At 35.1% G+C, this 15,239-nt stretch overlaps 1 protein-coding gene across 1 annotated transcript; it reads left to right on the top strand.

Annotated features, from left to right (window-relative positions):
• Window positions 1-2,723: 2,723 nt before the first annotated feature.
• Window positions 2,724-13,325, top strand: rad51 (RAD51 recombinase). The gene is made up of 10 exons (XM_039741953.1): window positions 2,724-2,844; window positions 4,892-4,991; window positions 6,534-6,671; window positions 7,049-7,166; window positions 8,300-8,391; window positions 8,586-8,680; window positions 10,346-10,459; window positions 11,558-11,687; window positions 11,985-12,106; window positions 12,897-13,325. Exons 2-10 carry the CDS (start codon window positions 4,911-4,913, stop codon window positions 13,018-13,020), a joined length of 1,014 nt encoding a protein of 337 aa, XP_039597887.1. The 5' UTR covers window positions 2,724-2,844; window positions 4,892-4,910; the 3' UTR covers window positions 13,021-13,325.
• The last annotated feature ends 1,914 nt before the right edge of the window (window positions 13,326-15,239 follow it).

The following is a 15,239-nucleotide window of genomic DNA, read 5'->3' as shown; positions in this document are numbered from 1 at the left end:
ATATATCTGAACCGATCTATCTGAACCAATATATATATCAGAACGGATGTATCTGAACCGATGTATATATCTAAACCAATCTATTTTAACCAATATATATATTTAAACCAATGTATATCAACCAATATATATATCTCAACCAATGTATATATTTGAACGGATGTATTCAAACCAATGTATAAATCTGAACGGATGTATTCAAACCGATGTATATATCTCAACCAATACATCCCAACCAATGTATATATTTGAACCGAAATATATATCTGAATGGATGTATTAAAACCAATGTATATATTCAAACCAATGTATCTGAACCGATATAAATATCTGAACCAATGTATATATTTACAAACCAATCTTTTTTCCTGAACGGCCCTCATAATTATATATATATATATATATATACAGTGGTGTGAAAACTTTTGCCCCTTCCTGATTTCTTATTCTTTTGCATGTTTGTCACACAAAATGTTTCTGATCATCAAACACATTTAACCATTAGTCAAATATAACACAAGTAAACACAAAATGCAGTTTTTAAATGATGGTTTTATTATTTAGGAGAAAAAATCCAAACCTACATGGCCCTGTGTGAAAAAGTAATTGCCCCTTGTTAAAAATAACCTAACTGTGGTGTATCACACCTGAGTATTTCAGAGCCACCCCCAGGCCTGATTACTGCCACACCTGTTTCAATCAAGAAATCACTTAAATAGGAGCTGTCTGACACAGAGAAGTAGACCAAAAGCACCTCAAAAGCTAGACATCATGCCAAGATCCAAAGAAATTCAGGAACAAATGAGAACAGAAGTAATTGAGATCTATCAGTCTGGTAAAGGTTATAAAGCCATTTCTAAAGCTTTGGGACTCCAGCTTAACCACAGTGAGAGCCATTATCCACAAATGGCAAAACATGGAACAGTGGTGAACCTTCCCAGGAGTGGCGGCCACCAAAATTACCCCAAGAGCAGAGACGACTCATCCGAGAGGTCACAAAAGACCCCAGGACAACGTCTAAAGAACTGCAGGCCTCACTTGCCTCAATTAAGGTCAGTGTTCACGACTCCACCATAAGAAAGAGACTGGGCAAAAACGGCCTGCATGGCAGATTTCCAAGACGAAACCACTGTTAAGCAAAAAGAACATTAGGGCTCGTCTAAATTTTGCTAAGAAACATCTCAATGATTGCCAAGACTTTTGGGAAAAGACCTTGTGGACTGATGAGAGAAAAGTTGAACTTTTTGGAAGGCAAATGTCCCGTTACATCTGGCGTAAAAGGAACACAGCATTTCAGAAAAGAACATCATACCAACAGTAAAATATGGTGGTGGTAGTGTGATGGTCTGGGGTTGTTTTGCTGCTTCAGGACCTGGAAGGCTTTCTGTGATAGATGGAACCATGAATTCTACTGTCTACCAAAAAATCCTGAAGGAGAATGTCTGGCCATCTGTTCATCAACTCAAGCTGAAGCGATCTTGGGTGCTGCAACAGGACAATGACCCAAAACACACCAGCAAATCCACCTCTGAATGGCTGAAGAAAACAAAATGAAGACTTTGGAGTGGCCTAGTCAAAGTCCTGACCTGAATCCAATTGAGATGCTATGGCATGACCTTAAAAAGGCGGTTCATGCTAGAAAACCCTCAAATAAAGCTGAATTACAACAATTCTGCAAAGATGAGTGGGCCAAAATTTCTCCAGAGTGCTGTAAAAGACTCATTGCAAGTTATCGCAAACGCTTGATTGCAGTTATTGCTGCTAAGGGTGGCCCAACCAGTTATTAGGTTCAGGGGCAATTACTTTTTCACACAGGGCCATGTAGGTTTGGATTTTTCTCCTAAATAATAAAACCATCATTTAAAAACTGCATTTTGTGTTTACTTGTGTTATATTTGACTAATGGTTAAATGTGTTTGATGATCAGAAATATTTTGTGTGACAAACATGCAAAAGAATAAGAAATCAGGAAGGGGGCAAATAGTTTTTCACACCACTGTATATATATGTGTATATATGTGTATATGTATGTATATGTGTGTGTGTGTGTACTGTCAAATAACCTACTTGTAATACATTTACATAATACAGATTTTAACATTGCTTCAGAGTCTCAATAAAGTAGTAAAAACATGAACATATATGAAAAGAATAAATCTATGGTCTTACTGATTATGCAGATCAAAGACCTATCATATATCCAATGATCTTCACAGACCTGTATGCCATTCCAGGATGTGTTTTAAAGATCTGTGCTGATCAGCTTGCACCGGTGTTAATGGTAATATTTAATCTCTCTTTAACCCAGTCTGTCGTACCAACGTGCTTTAAAAGGTTCACCATTGTCCCTGTTAAAACAGCAAGTCCAATCTGTTTGAATGATTATCGCCTACAACAATGAACTCCAAACTCGCATATGTTCTTCTCAGGCCAAGGAACTGAATCCGTTACAGTTTGCATATCACGCCTGTAGATCCATATACAGTACTGTATATATCGCACACACACTGGAACTAAAACTTAAGCGTTCACTTGCTGTGTTTAAATACTTTTTATTACAAATATTAGTGATGTCTACCACCATTAGGGTTAATTTTATGTTTTCTTAATTTACCATAATTTAGGGGATTTTAGTAAGATATTCCCGTTAACCTTACCCCCTGATCGCACTACACGGTATTTTAATGAGAACACGGACGGATCTTTCTGACCCGAGTGGCGTCCCGTAGTCCGCTATCGTCGTCCTTCCTGTTTGTAGTACTTGTGTGTCGTCACGTCGAGCGCGGGAGTTTTAGACTCGTTCAAAGGCTGGGCGTTTGCGGCTGTTTATCTTTTCTAGCTAAGGTACTATACGTTTTATATTTTACGTTTAGAATTTAATTGCACTTGATACTGCTTTAACAAATACTTAATAATAGCATAACTAGTATGTCTTTTTTCCATTAAATGTCTGTAATGTCAGGCTATGTAGAGAAGGATAGTTTACCAGGCCGCGATGTCCACTGTTATCGAGCCCACGCAAACGTATTGCCGCAGTTTATCATTTGCTTCCTAATCATTCCTTTAAAATCTAAAGATTTCATCTTGTTGATACCAGTAATTTGGAAATGGTGGCAGAGATGATTAAGTTCAGTCCAGGCTTGTAATAAATGTTCGTTTTATTAGAAGTGTTTTTTAACTTTTCGATTAGTTTTGAGTCACTTTATGTATTGCATTGGGATTTTTTCGAGGCTAAAGCTGTAGGATGAGTGTCGCGCTTCAGCTGAACTATAATGCACAAAGAAGTGTGGAATTCCACAAGGGATCATTTCAAGGCCCTCCGCCATTGACTGTAATGATGACTGAGAGAAGTAAATCCGTGAAAAGAAAGGATGAAGGAAAGCAAGCTGATTATTCGGGCTGTTTAGCTTTCGTGCAGTTTAATTTTAAATACCGTATAGAGCATGAAGTAGTCTTAAATATACAGAGCAAGAGCGCAGTCTTTGGGATTACTAGGAGTAGCTCAGTAGAGAAATAACGGAGTTTAGAAAATTAAATGGCATTTTAAGATTCTGATTAACTTTTGACACTGTCTTTGTTCGGACTGTATGTCTTTAACGAGTGGAGGAAACGGTCTTTTGAATTGCTTTATCTAAACTTGATAGCTGTATTGCAGCAGTCCCCAATCTCAGTCCTGGAGACCCACTGGGATTACAGGTTTTTACTCCACCCGGATTCGCGATCAATGATCAGACCTCGTCTCGTTTAAGTAGCTTGTGTTTTTCTCTTCTGAATTTCAGAAAAGCACAGTAATATTTTTTTGCACTTGACATTTAGCAATGTTTTTATTTTTCCTGTAGCTTTAAATGCTTAATCCTTTTCCCCTGTCCTTTTTATGTGTAGTTTGCTCCCTTCGTTGTATCCTAATGATGAAAACTAAAAACCAGCTAAGCAGACGACACTGAATGATGACAGGCTGCAACTACCTGAGCGTCAGAACCAATAATTAGTAAATAATGGATTAAATAACCAGATCACCTAGAAAAGCAGGGCAAAAATATTGTTACAAAGTCAAGCAACCAATATATAATGGTTAACTGCTTAGTACATGTTAGTAAACATTTATCAAACCTAACTTTATAATTTCAAACTGACCCCAAATCGCAGAAATTGGGAAATAACAGCTCACCTAATTAGGCTAGGGATCCATTTAAAAATGGCCACGGGGGTCCGCAGGACTGATTTTGGGGACCACTGCATTAGGGTAAAATTTTCTTTACATTTTTCTAATTGGGAACCATTCTGTATTTCATGTTCTTGACCAAAAACAAAAAAACCCTGAACCAATGTATTAAATTAAGCAAAGGTCGGTTTCATTTATGTGAGGTAGAAAAAATTGTGAATTTCCCCTTGGGATTAATAAAGTATCTATCTATCTATCTATCTATCTATCTATCTATCTATCTATCTATCTAAATGTTGTGTGTGTAATAAACAGTTAAAGTTAAAACACAAGAGTAGATCCACATTTACGTTAATGGTATGTTACTGTGAAGAACCTCATTTTAAAAGGCAGTAGAAATTAAAAGCACCTTTTTATCCTTGGTTAATGCTTTGGTAGCACTGGTGTGTAATATCAGAAACTTACTTGAACTTTACTAGCTGAGCGTATTGCTGAAGTATATTTGAAACGCCATAGCTGATTATTAGATTGTAGTAATGGCTCCTCCTCCCTAAACTAAATGATCTACATCTGATTTAAAAATTAGTGTAATGTGTCAGAAATATTTAATGCAATTAGTATTTTGTTATATTTATACAAATCAGATATTTGCCGTGCATTGCATGGGATTTTCTTTCTGTCTTTCTTTCTAGTATTTTAACAATGCATTCCAATTTTTTTCTTTCTCAGTGTGTACAGCAGCAAAATCATGGCTATGCAGATGCTGAGCAAAGACAACACAGAAGTGGAAGAAGAGAATTTTGGGCCTCAGCCTCTGAGCAGACTTGAGGTTTCTTAAGAACACTTTTTCTGTGATGCAGATCTATCCTTTATCTGTATTGTGAATGTATTTCTTGCCAAACTTGTAACATTCTTAAATAAATATAGTTACGCTGCTGATTGTCCATAGCTTAATGCAAATTTTGAGTTTTATTTTTTTTATCTCATATGCATATAAATGATTTATTATACTGTAATAATGTACATATTAACACTTATTTATTTGACTAATACCTTTATCCAATTTACAACATTTCAGATACAATTGGTTATATTTCTTTTGTTATCCTCACTTTGGTTATTTAAAATGAAACCAGACCAAGACTGTACTTGTGACTGATGTTATTAGTCATCTGTCTTGCTCTGACAATTGTTTTTGAGACAGTACCACATTTTGACATTGTAGAGTTAGGAAGGGGATTTCTGCCACATGAGATAATATTGCATAGTGAAAAAGATATCTTAAACTACAATGTTTTAAATATTGCAGGGATTTATTAACGTTGTACATTATTAAACATGCCAGGCCTCTCACAACTATCAAGACCCGTGACTGACAAAGTAGTGCGTTCTCTCATTTGATTTCTTAAATAAATGGTGGGAATGGGTGTTCGGTTTGATTTTGATATGTAATATTGTTTAGTTTGTTTTGCTCAATTCTTCTTTTCTGTATGTATTGCACTTTGTAATTATAAAACTAAGTGGCAGAACATGAAAGCTAAAAAAAAATGTGTGTGTACATTTGTAATACATAGAAGTTTCCAATTGTCCAGCTAGAAACCAGCTTTTGTTCCATTTTACTCTTGTCTACAGGTTATTTTTATCAAGGAAGTGTAATTCGGTTTCCTTTTTTTTTTAAAATGACATGTTGACACCAACTTAATGAGGTGTCACTGTTAGTATTTGAAAAATATTGCTTGATTGTTAATATCTACCCTACCTTTTTTTTTTTTTTAAGTAAAGACACTTGAATGACAAGGTATAAACATTGTATTTTTAGGCTTGGTATCTGTGACATATAAGTTAGTTGACAGTTTGTGCTTTTTGAAAATAAACTTTAGTTGCGTGTCAGAACATTTTAACTACCAGCTTTTCAATTGCCAGAGCTCAGAGTGTTAAGTCTGACTGCATCGCTTATTCTTGGATCTAGTTGTTGACTTTACTTTATAAAACATTTAGCCTATGTGTATGCTGTGTCTATATTGATAAAGTAAATTTAGTGAACCAGCTGGTCTTTAATGGAGGAGAGATTAATTATTACTAAATAAACCTCTTGCACCAAAGCTAAGAGATGACTCCTTAACCTGCATTGTGGGTCGTTTCAGTGCAAAATGGTTATGTCATGTAAGGACTTTGTTGCTGGTTCCTAAATCATAGGGTTATTAAATTATGATAAAGTGCAAAATATGTTTTAATGATTGTCACATTAATAACATTTGAAATCTCCAGAGATCACTATAGTCAAAGATTTACGTATGTATTGTGTTGTATGTTTAATGTTTTTTTATTTGTAATACAAATATTAGTAATTCAGCTTACTTTTTTTTGTCAGCAATGTGGCATCAGTGCAAACGATGTGAAAAAGTTAGAGGATGCTGGTTTCCATACTGTGGAGGCTGTTGCCTATGCACCAAAAAAAGAGCTTCTTAATATTAAAGGGATCAGTGAAGCAAAGGCTGAAAAAATTCTGGTAAGCTGTGACTGCAGGGTCACTTATTTGTGTGTGTTTTGTTCTACTTAATTGGAATAATAAATTGTTGATAGTTTCCAAAATACCTGAAGAAAGTGTGCCTTGAAATTATTGGTGTAACAAGAATCTAAACAAAAGTGCTTATTTCTTTGTTGTTGTTTTCTAAATCCCAAGTCCCCTACAATTATTTAAAATTTTGATTTTTAAGATTTAATGGAAAATTGTAATTCTATTCCTATTAACATATTTGTCATTTTGCTTTTTCTTATAAAATATTTTACATAGATGGGGTAACAGCTTGTATATTGGAACTAATCTTTGTATATATTGTGTTCTGAGCCTATTGGTCATTTACTGAAATTCATTGGTGGTTACAGGCAGAGGCTGCAAAACTTGTACCAATGGGCTTTACAACAGCTACGGAATTTCATCAAAGGAGATCTGAAATCATACAGATCTCAACGGGGTCAAAAGAACTGGACAAGCTTCTCCAGGGTAAGATGAGTAATGAAGCCACAAAAAATGCCGTTTTTTATTAACTGAGATGAAGTGATAGAATACTTTAAGTACAGATTGACAGAGTGTTTTAAACTTGATTTTTGTACATATTAATACGCAATACTCCATTAGATACTTTAGTCTGCTAGAGACTTCTGGGTAGATATTTGTTTTTTTATGTAGTAAGAAATACAAGCAATGCACATTTAATAATTTATTATTTACTTGACACAATTTATGTAAGCAGTGAAGACCACTTGATTAGTCATTGCATTCATGCATTGATTGTGTTTGTCCGTGAACCATTTGTTGTATTCATTCAGACATTTTACTTTTATTCTTGTCATAGTATTTGTTTGGACTAAGTTTGAATTCAAAGAGACACTAACCTATGGTTAGACAGAGCTGTGTTGTTGACTGTAATTTTTTCCCCTCCTTTCTCCTCTTTTGTAATGGGGAAAAAAAAAAAATATATATATATATATATATATATATATATATATATATTAGGAGCCAATATTTATTTAAACATTTAATTCATAAATTACAGCATGTAAAATGAATATTTGTTAAAGGTATAAATAGTTTAATGCTTTATTTCATCTCTTTGAACATGGTTAAGCATACATGGACATTTTGTGCATTTTGATTTTCCATGTTATGCTATTGATAGCTATTCAACATGCAGGAATATATGGAAAAAAATGTCAGTTCTAGCAGATTTAGCTAAATCATTTAGCTGTGTCATCATTTTAGTTTGAGGGAACAAACATTTTTTTGACGATGTGTTTGCTTTTCAGCTGTATAGATTTCCAGAATTTGAGGAGGGACCCAAAATCGGTGAATAATAAAGGAGTAGGGTGTAGTTATTGAATATGCCACTAGGTATCTTAGGATTTTGGAGGTGACTAAAATGAAATTTATGGAAATTTTATAGGAGTGAATCTTCAGGTCCCCATCACATGTTAATTTTTTTTAATTGAAGTTAAAATATTTTTGCAAATATTGTGAAATCTATCATTTTATTACCTTTTGAAGTGGTACTAATAAACTATTGCTGAACTCGAGAGCCCTTATTTGTTGGTGTTAATGTTTTGTGTTTTCTTTGTGTTTGTGTCGTTTTTTTTTAGGAGGAATTGAAACTGGTTCAATCACAGAAATGTTTGGTGAGTTTCGCACTGGGAAAACACAACTGTGTCATACACTAGCAGTCACCTGCCAGGTAATAATCCAATAAGTATATCTTTAAACAATTTACCACTTCCTTGGACGTATTAGTCATACCCAGTTTTGCCATTTTTAAACATATTGCTTTGGAAAATTCTTCACTAAATGTAAAACATCACAGTACAAATTTCAAAAATGTTTTTACAGAGGTTTAATGGCTTACTGTTTTGTCTATCTTTACCTTAACAGTTGCCAATTGACCAAGGTGGTGGTGAAGGCAAAGCGATGTACATCGACACAGAAGGTACTTTTCGTCCGGAGAGATTGCTTGCAGTTGCTGAGAGGTGAGTCTTTATTAATATTTTATGATTTCATAAAAATCAGTTTACTGTAATTAATAAACAGTACTTTATCCATCCCAAGGGAAATGTTGCTTTAGTTTCACCAAATAGTAGCTATAATTAAAAATGGTATATGAAACAAGTGGTGTCCTAGTAAGATTTGATTCCTGAAAGTAGACAGTTCATTGGCTAGGTAGGCTACGTTAAGGGATTACTAGTACTGGTAGATCACCAACAGTAGGCAATATAGGCACCTGTATGTCATTGCATGAAATCATACACGTATTGCAGGGTGTTCTTTGTTACATTCTAGTAAGGATTGTGTCGCTGTTTCATTAGCAAGGCCTTAGTCTTCAGAATGTTTGAAAAATTGTCTAATTAGCATTCAAGAATGTTCCACAAAGTGCTTTACTGTTTGGAGTTGATCAGAGAATCTATTTCTGAGATATGACCGCATTATGAGTTTGGATATTATCCTGGTGAAAACTGGTGACAGATCGGACTGTCTTCAAAGGTTCTACACAATCTTCTGAATATACTTTTACATAGCTAAGCTGTCTGCAACATGCTAAAGAGGCAAACATCTTACCACTCTTGACACATACTTTTCTGGTAGCGTGCCATTTCAGAATATTTTAATGAAACATTCTGCCATGCTAATTCAGCAATTATTAGCATTTCAGACTTATCTCTAACAATGTTTGAGATTCAATTTATGGTCATTGGTAAATATGACATCAAGGATGCTGTGAATGTGAGTGAGCCGTCTGTCTGTTATCCGTGATGTTAACTACTGACCAGTGGCATGCTGTGCCTTGTTGTGTTCTTTCAGAACTGAAAGAGGTTTAATTGTTCCTAAAACCACTGTTGCCAGCAATGCTCTACTGTCAGTAGTTAGGTCAACATATGTCATCGTAGGTACTACAATTAATTCTCAGATCTGCATAATCTCAATTCATGTTTGTGAAGCACTGTAAGTATTTAAAGGAAAATTTAACTTGTAAAGAACACAAAATAGAGGTAACATTTCTTTACAGTTCTGTATAGTCAATGGTATCAACTTGATCGTAAATGTGTGACTGTTCAGAACTTTGGTTTGTTGCCCGTATGTTGTTTTTGTTTCCAGCTGAGCTTCTTGCATATGTTTAAAAAAAAAAAAATGTACTATTCTCAGACTAACTTGGTCCAGTTTAGGGAGGTGAGGAGTGACAACCTGTTCCAGCAATATGGGGATGCAAGGCAGGAACCAACCCTGGACAGTCCTTCCATCACATAAGCTGTCCTACGCATGTGCATTTACTTGTAGGGTGTACTTGAAACTTGTAAAGCTATCTGAAATCTGCATAAATCTTCACACTTTCATGTTTGAATATAAATGAATTTCTATAATTTATACATTTGTTATAATTTGTAACTGGTGTAATGATGGCACACACTTGTTTAATTTAGTTTTTAGAGATGTAACAGTTTCAAAGTTTGTAAGATGTCAATGACATATAACAATGTGCCTAAATGCAACAGTAGTAAGGGTGAAATCTATGTATTCTTTGACCCTAAAAACTGCTATTGATGGTACAAAACATTTAAATATAACATTAAAGGAATTTATAACCCTATCAATTTTTCTCTAATTTCCCCAATTTTTCTGTCATCCTGCTCTGTTTTCAGGTATGGCCTGTCGGGAAGTGATGTTCTAGATAATGTAGCGTATGCCAGGGCATTTAACACAGACCACCAAACTCAGCTACTCTATCAGGCATCTGCAATGATGGCTGAATCCAGGTATAGTATATATTTAAATAAGAATACATTTTTAACAACTTTTTTTCTTTTTTGTGTATGGTTATAAAATTCCTGTTAAGATTTTATTTTGGCTATTGTAATAAATGGTTAATTCTTATGAAAATGCTTTTAGGATTTAAACTTTTCTAAAGGTTTTTTTTTTTCCCTCCAAATGTTTGGCTTTTCTTTTTTTTTCCTATTACTTTAAAAATACGACACTAGCATTTTATAGTTAGTTTTTATTTTCTGCATTGCCATTGGTGTGCTTTTTGACATTTCAGTCCAAACTTTGGCCATTGTAAGAATAAAATTAAAATACATGAAGTGGGCCATCCAATATAATTTCACCACATTTTCTGTTAAATCGGGGCTAATAATTACAACAGCCATGACTTTTATTTCTATAGCACATCTTCATGCAAAAAAGGTAGCTAAAAGTGTTTTTAAAGATAAAAAAAAAAAAGTTAGAGAGAGATTAAAAAAAATGAGTAAATTGCATATTTAAAAATAGGTAAGAACAAATCTGTATGCAGTTAGAGTGTAGATATACATGTATTAGAAAGTACAGTCGGTATGGTCAAATGGCGGGGAGGGGGGAAGAAGAAGAAAAAAAAATTCCAGGGGCAGCAAGGTGCTGGAAACAAAACAAAATCTGCAGGGGTTCAAAGGCAAAGACCACCCCACCCTCACTGGGCTTTCTTATTGTTTAAGCTTTGTCTTACGAATTTCAGTGCCAAAGATCTTGTCAACACTTTGGGGTATTCGCTTTTGTTCCACCATCAAGGGCGGCTGCACAGATCTTTTATCAGGTGGCAGTGACGTAAAACTGTAAAAGAAAGCAAAGAAGAGTAGAGATTAATAATGATCAATTAATGATTAAACCTTTATTATCTAATATGTATATTTGGCATTAATAATGCTTAATGGTTAAATAAGTTCATACTGGCCTAGGAAAATGTTCAAATAAAGGCTTTACACTGCAGTGCTGCAGAATGAACATTTTATATAGACTATCTAAAATGACAGACTTAAGCATGGTGTGTGAGTAAGAATATTGAAGTTCTTTGGGTAAAAATATTTGCAAAACTCTGTTGACAGGTATGCATTGCTCATAGTGGACAGTGCAACAGCCCTATACAGGACTGATTATTCTGGACGAGGGGAGCTTTCTGCTAGGCAGATGCATTTGGCCAGGTTTCTGCGTATGCTGCTACGACTGGCTGATGAGGTAATGTGCTACTAATGTAAAAGATTTCCGATCTGTTTTTTTAGTTTTTCCTTCTTATTAAATTTTTGTATTTTGTTTGATTTATTTTCTTGATTTGTTTACTTATTTTATCCCACTGAAAAAAATCTGCCAGTACTGTGCATGCTTGTTTTTAATGCAGAGAACGCTTTTCTTTTTTCTCGGTTTTACCTAGGCAGTACATAATATCTTTTATTCGAGTTTAAAAATTAGTTCAACTTTCCAACAGTACATTCAAACCTCAAGTGTGTTTAACCCTGTTTCTTTGCTTTCTTTAAGTTTGGTGTTGCAGTTGTAATAACAAACCAGGTTGTGGCACAGGTAGACGGTGCTGCTATGTTTTCTGCTGATCCCAAAAAACCAATTGGAGGAAACATTATTGCACATGCTTCAACTACAAGGTAAAGGTGTTCAGTGTTACACAGAATTGATTTTTAAAAAACCTGCAACAACCATCCGCCCGATGTCATCATTGTTAATATTTTCCTTAGAAATTGCTTAGAGTCCATATTTGCTTAATTGAGATTAGGGTTGTTGCAGGAACCAACCCCGGATAGGGCATTGATCGTCCATAGCATGTGTGTTGATATTCACTAGTAATGTCATTACTAGTAAGGATGCTCCAATTAAAATTGATGATTTTTCACTAAACAAAAACAATCGGTGATCGGTTTAAAAAAAAAAAATCAAACACACAACCAATATTTCAGCTCCTGCCTTTTTAAGCTTTACGGTAATTATTTGTAGTGCTCCTTTACGCAAGGTATTACAGAAGTTGAGCCAGCGTGCTTTTTCTTCTTTTGCAGCAAACATCCTGCAGTGTAAACAAAGAGCAGTCAGTGAGTGAAAGGCGATTCGGACAGTCGCCTTTACGTTAAAGATGATGGAGTAATAAACTGAGAAAAAGGAATCAGAAAAGTCATCCTGTGCCACTAGAAAAATGGCAAGAAAAGCTACTTTAAGGAATTGAGACTTTTACTTTGTCCTTTATATTAAAACACAGACACTGCTTGAACAAAATACGGTGTTTAATTAAATAACACAACAACAAACCTAACAACTTAGAATTCATAGCAACACAAGGCAAAAACATACAATACAAGAGTTCAGATATGTGAAAAATGTTTATTGGATAAAGTTGAAGGAGTAAATTTAAGTTTACCTCTTTTTTTTTTTTTTTTTTCTGCCCAGATTGTATTTGAGGAAAGGACGTGGAGAAACAAGAATATGCAAGATTTATGACTCTCCTTGTCTACCAGAAGCAGAAGCCATGTTTGCCATTAATGCAGATGGAGTAGGTGATGCAAAAGACTGATATACATGATGTGAATGAGGTAACGCTGACCGGCCAGTGAATATCTGACTAGTCTGTTGGGCTGCCTTTCTGTCAAAGCCACATTGGCTGGTGGTCGTCTTCTGTTAGATATTTGCACATAAAGACGTACAATGGACTGTTTTATAATACCACAGCAGTTCACTATTGAAGATCTTAACATGGTGAAGTGGCACGTTTGTCAGTTTATGGTTTTTGATGTATATAATTTTCTGTTTTTTTTCTTGTACATTGTTTTCTGTATATAACTTTGAATATATATATCAATTAAAGATTTCAAAATGGTATGCATGTCTTTTTTATATAAAGATAATTTTAACTTTACAACAGAGATATTTTGAATGTCTTGTATTTTTTAGAGCCCTTTTTCATTTTTAACTAACACTGTTACTTTTGATGTTAGAAGTTTGCCAAGTTTTAAAATAGTCTCAAGTTTGGTGTAAAAAAAAAAAAATCACAAAAAGTGGCATTATAAGGAAACTAGGTATATATGTTCAGTGACTTATTAAGGTGTACTTTATCTGAATAAAATGACAGTAACTGAAAACCAAGACCGTGCAGAACACATTTCCTTCGTTGGACTTTTGGAGCTCTCTGCTTACCAGAGGTGATGAAGATAACGCGTGATAGGACTGCATGTAGCAGTAACTGTGTCCTTGAACTACATTTGTAGTCTGAGACACAGAAGCTTTCCGCATCAAGGTCTGACATTTGATGTATCCGAGATTTCAAAGTGAGATGTGCAGTGTGATGATTTTTTTTTTTTTTTTTTTGCTGTGTTCAAGGACATTAAGAGAAGTTTGAGGAAGGAGCCAACAGTTCTTAACCAAGAGTCTTGGCCAAAGTAGGGGCCCTGACATATTAAAACAAAAAACAAAGGTACTGGGCAGCTAAAGAAGCTTGATAGATTCAATGGTGTTTTCTCAATTGTTTTATTTTTGTGAGCTGCTCCATGCTTATTACCTTTTCTCTTTCAACCTACTTAGGATCTTAAGGAAGTAGTAAGCAGTTTGTGGTGTCAGAAGCTTACAAACTGACCTCATTAATGCTCCATGCTTCTCCTACATTATATTGATTTCAGAAATTACAAACTCCTCATTCACATATTCTGTCACCCTCTGGGATGAATTTTAAAAAGACTGTGTAGATGATGTTTGGTTGGTTGTAAGTAGGAGAAATCCAAAATGGCTTTAGTTTGTAATCTGGCCAAGAATGAGTTACAAACAGAAAAATAATATTAATGGTTACAAAACACTCAGCAGACAACCTTCTTTTCAGTAATGGTGAATGTGAATCTAGTGATGCTTGGTGGGGCTGTTTGGTTTAGATGTATGACTAGACACGCTAAGGCTTTAGGGAGTTTGAGAGGGAAGCTCGTGGTTCATACTCTCTTTGTACATTTATTACAGTTTGGTGAAAACCTGGTTAATACTAAAAATGGTAAGCAAGCTCCACTTGTACTGCTGTGCTCTGAGCTGCTCTCTTTACTTCACAATGGCTATCACAGAGCACTTAATGCACCTGCTGTGAGTCCCAAGAAGTAATGGGGTGGGCTCTGGCCTGGTCATTGGTTACAGCCCAGGACAATAATAAAGTAAAGAGTGTTTACTTGGAGAGATGTGCCTGCTGAAAATACCTGATAGCCTGTGTTGGTGCACATAAGAAAATTAGCGATTTATAAAAGGAGGTCCTGAGGAAGATGCAAAGAAAAATTGTATTTCTGGACTGTAGTATGGGAGTATGCACTGGCTTTGTGTTTTTGTTCTCTCCATGGCTGTTGAGTACAAGTTGAATAAGTAAGAACTGAAGGAAGAGAGAGAAAGTTGAGGCAAACAGGCCCTGTGTTTAATGTCCAAGTGTTAGTAAGCAAAAAGCACATTTATGTTTACTGTATATTTGGTTTGTAGATACTTTTATCCGAAGCAATTTAATAAAGAGGTCAACATTACCAAGTAAACATTAGTCTGTGGGACTGTTTTAGGAACAAGTGTGACGGAACAAGAGTATGTAATTGTTTAAGTGAGGAGCTCAGAACAGGAATAGAAGTGAGTTACAATTCATAGATAATAAAACCTAACGGCTATAGGCAGAAATTCACCAGCCAAGAGAGTTTGCAAATGCATTTTAAACACTTTGAGGGGGTGAGAATTTCAAAGAGAGATGAGCAGCTTGTTCCACAAGGCGGGAGGTACACATGAAGA

This window comes from Polypterus senegalus, chromosome 18 (assembly GCF_016835505.1).
Source record: "Polypterus senegalus isolate Bchr_013 chromosome 18, ASM1683550v1, whole genome shotgun sequence".
Classification (NCBI taxonomy): Eukaryota; Metazoa; Chordata; class Cladistia; order Polypteriformes; family Polypteridae; genus Polypterus; species Polypterus senegalus.
The sequence above is the reverse complement of the archived record's forward strand: the minus strand, read 5'-3'. Positions and strand labels throughout refer to the sequence as shown.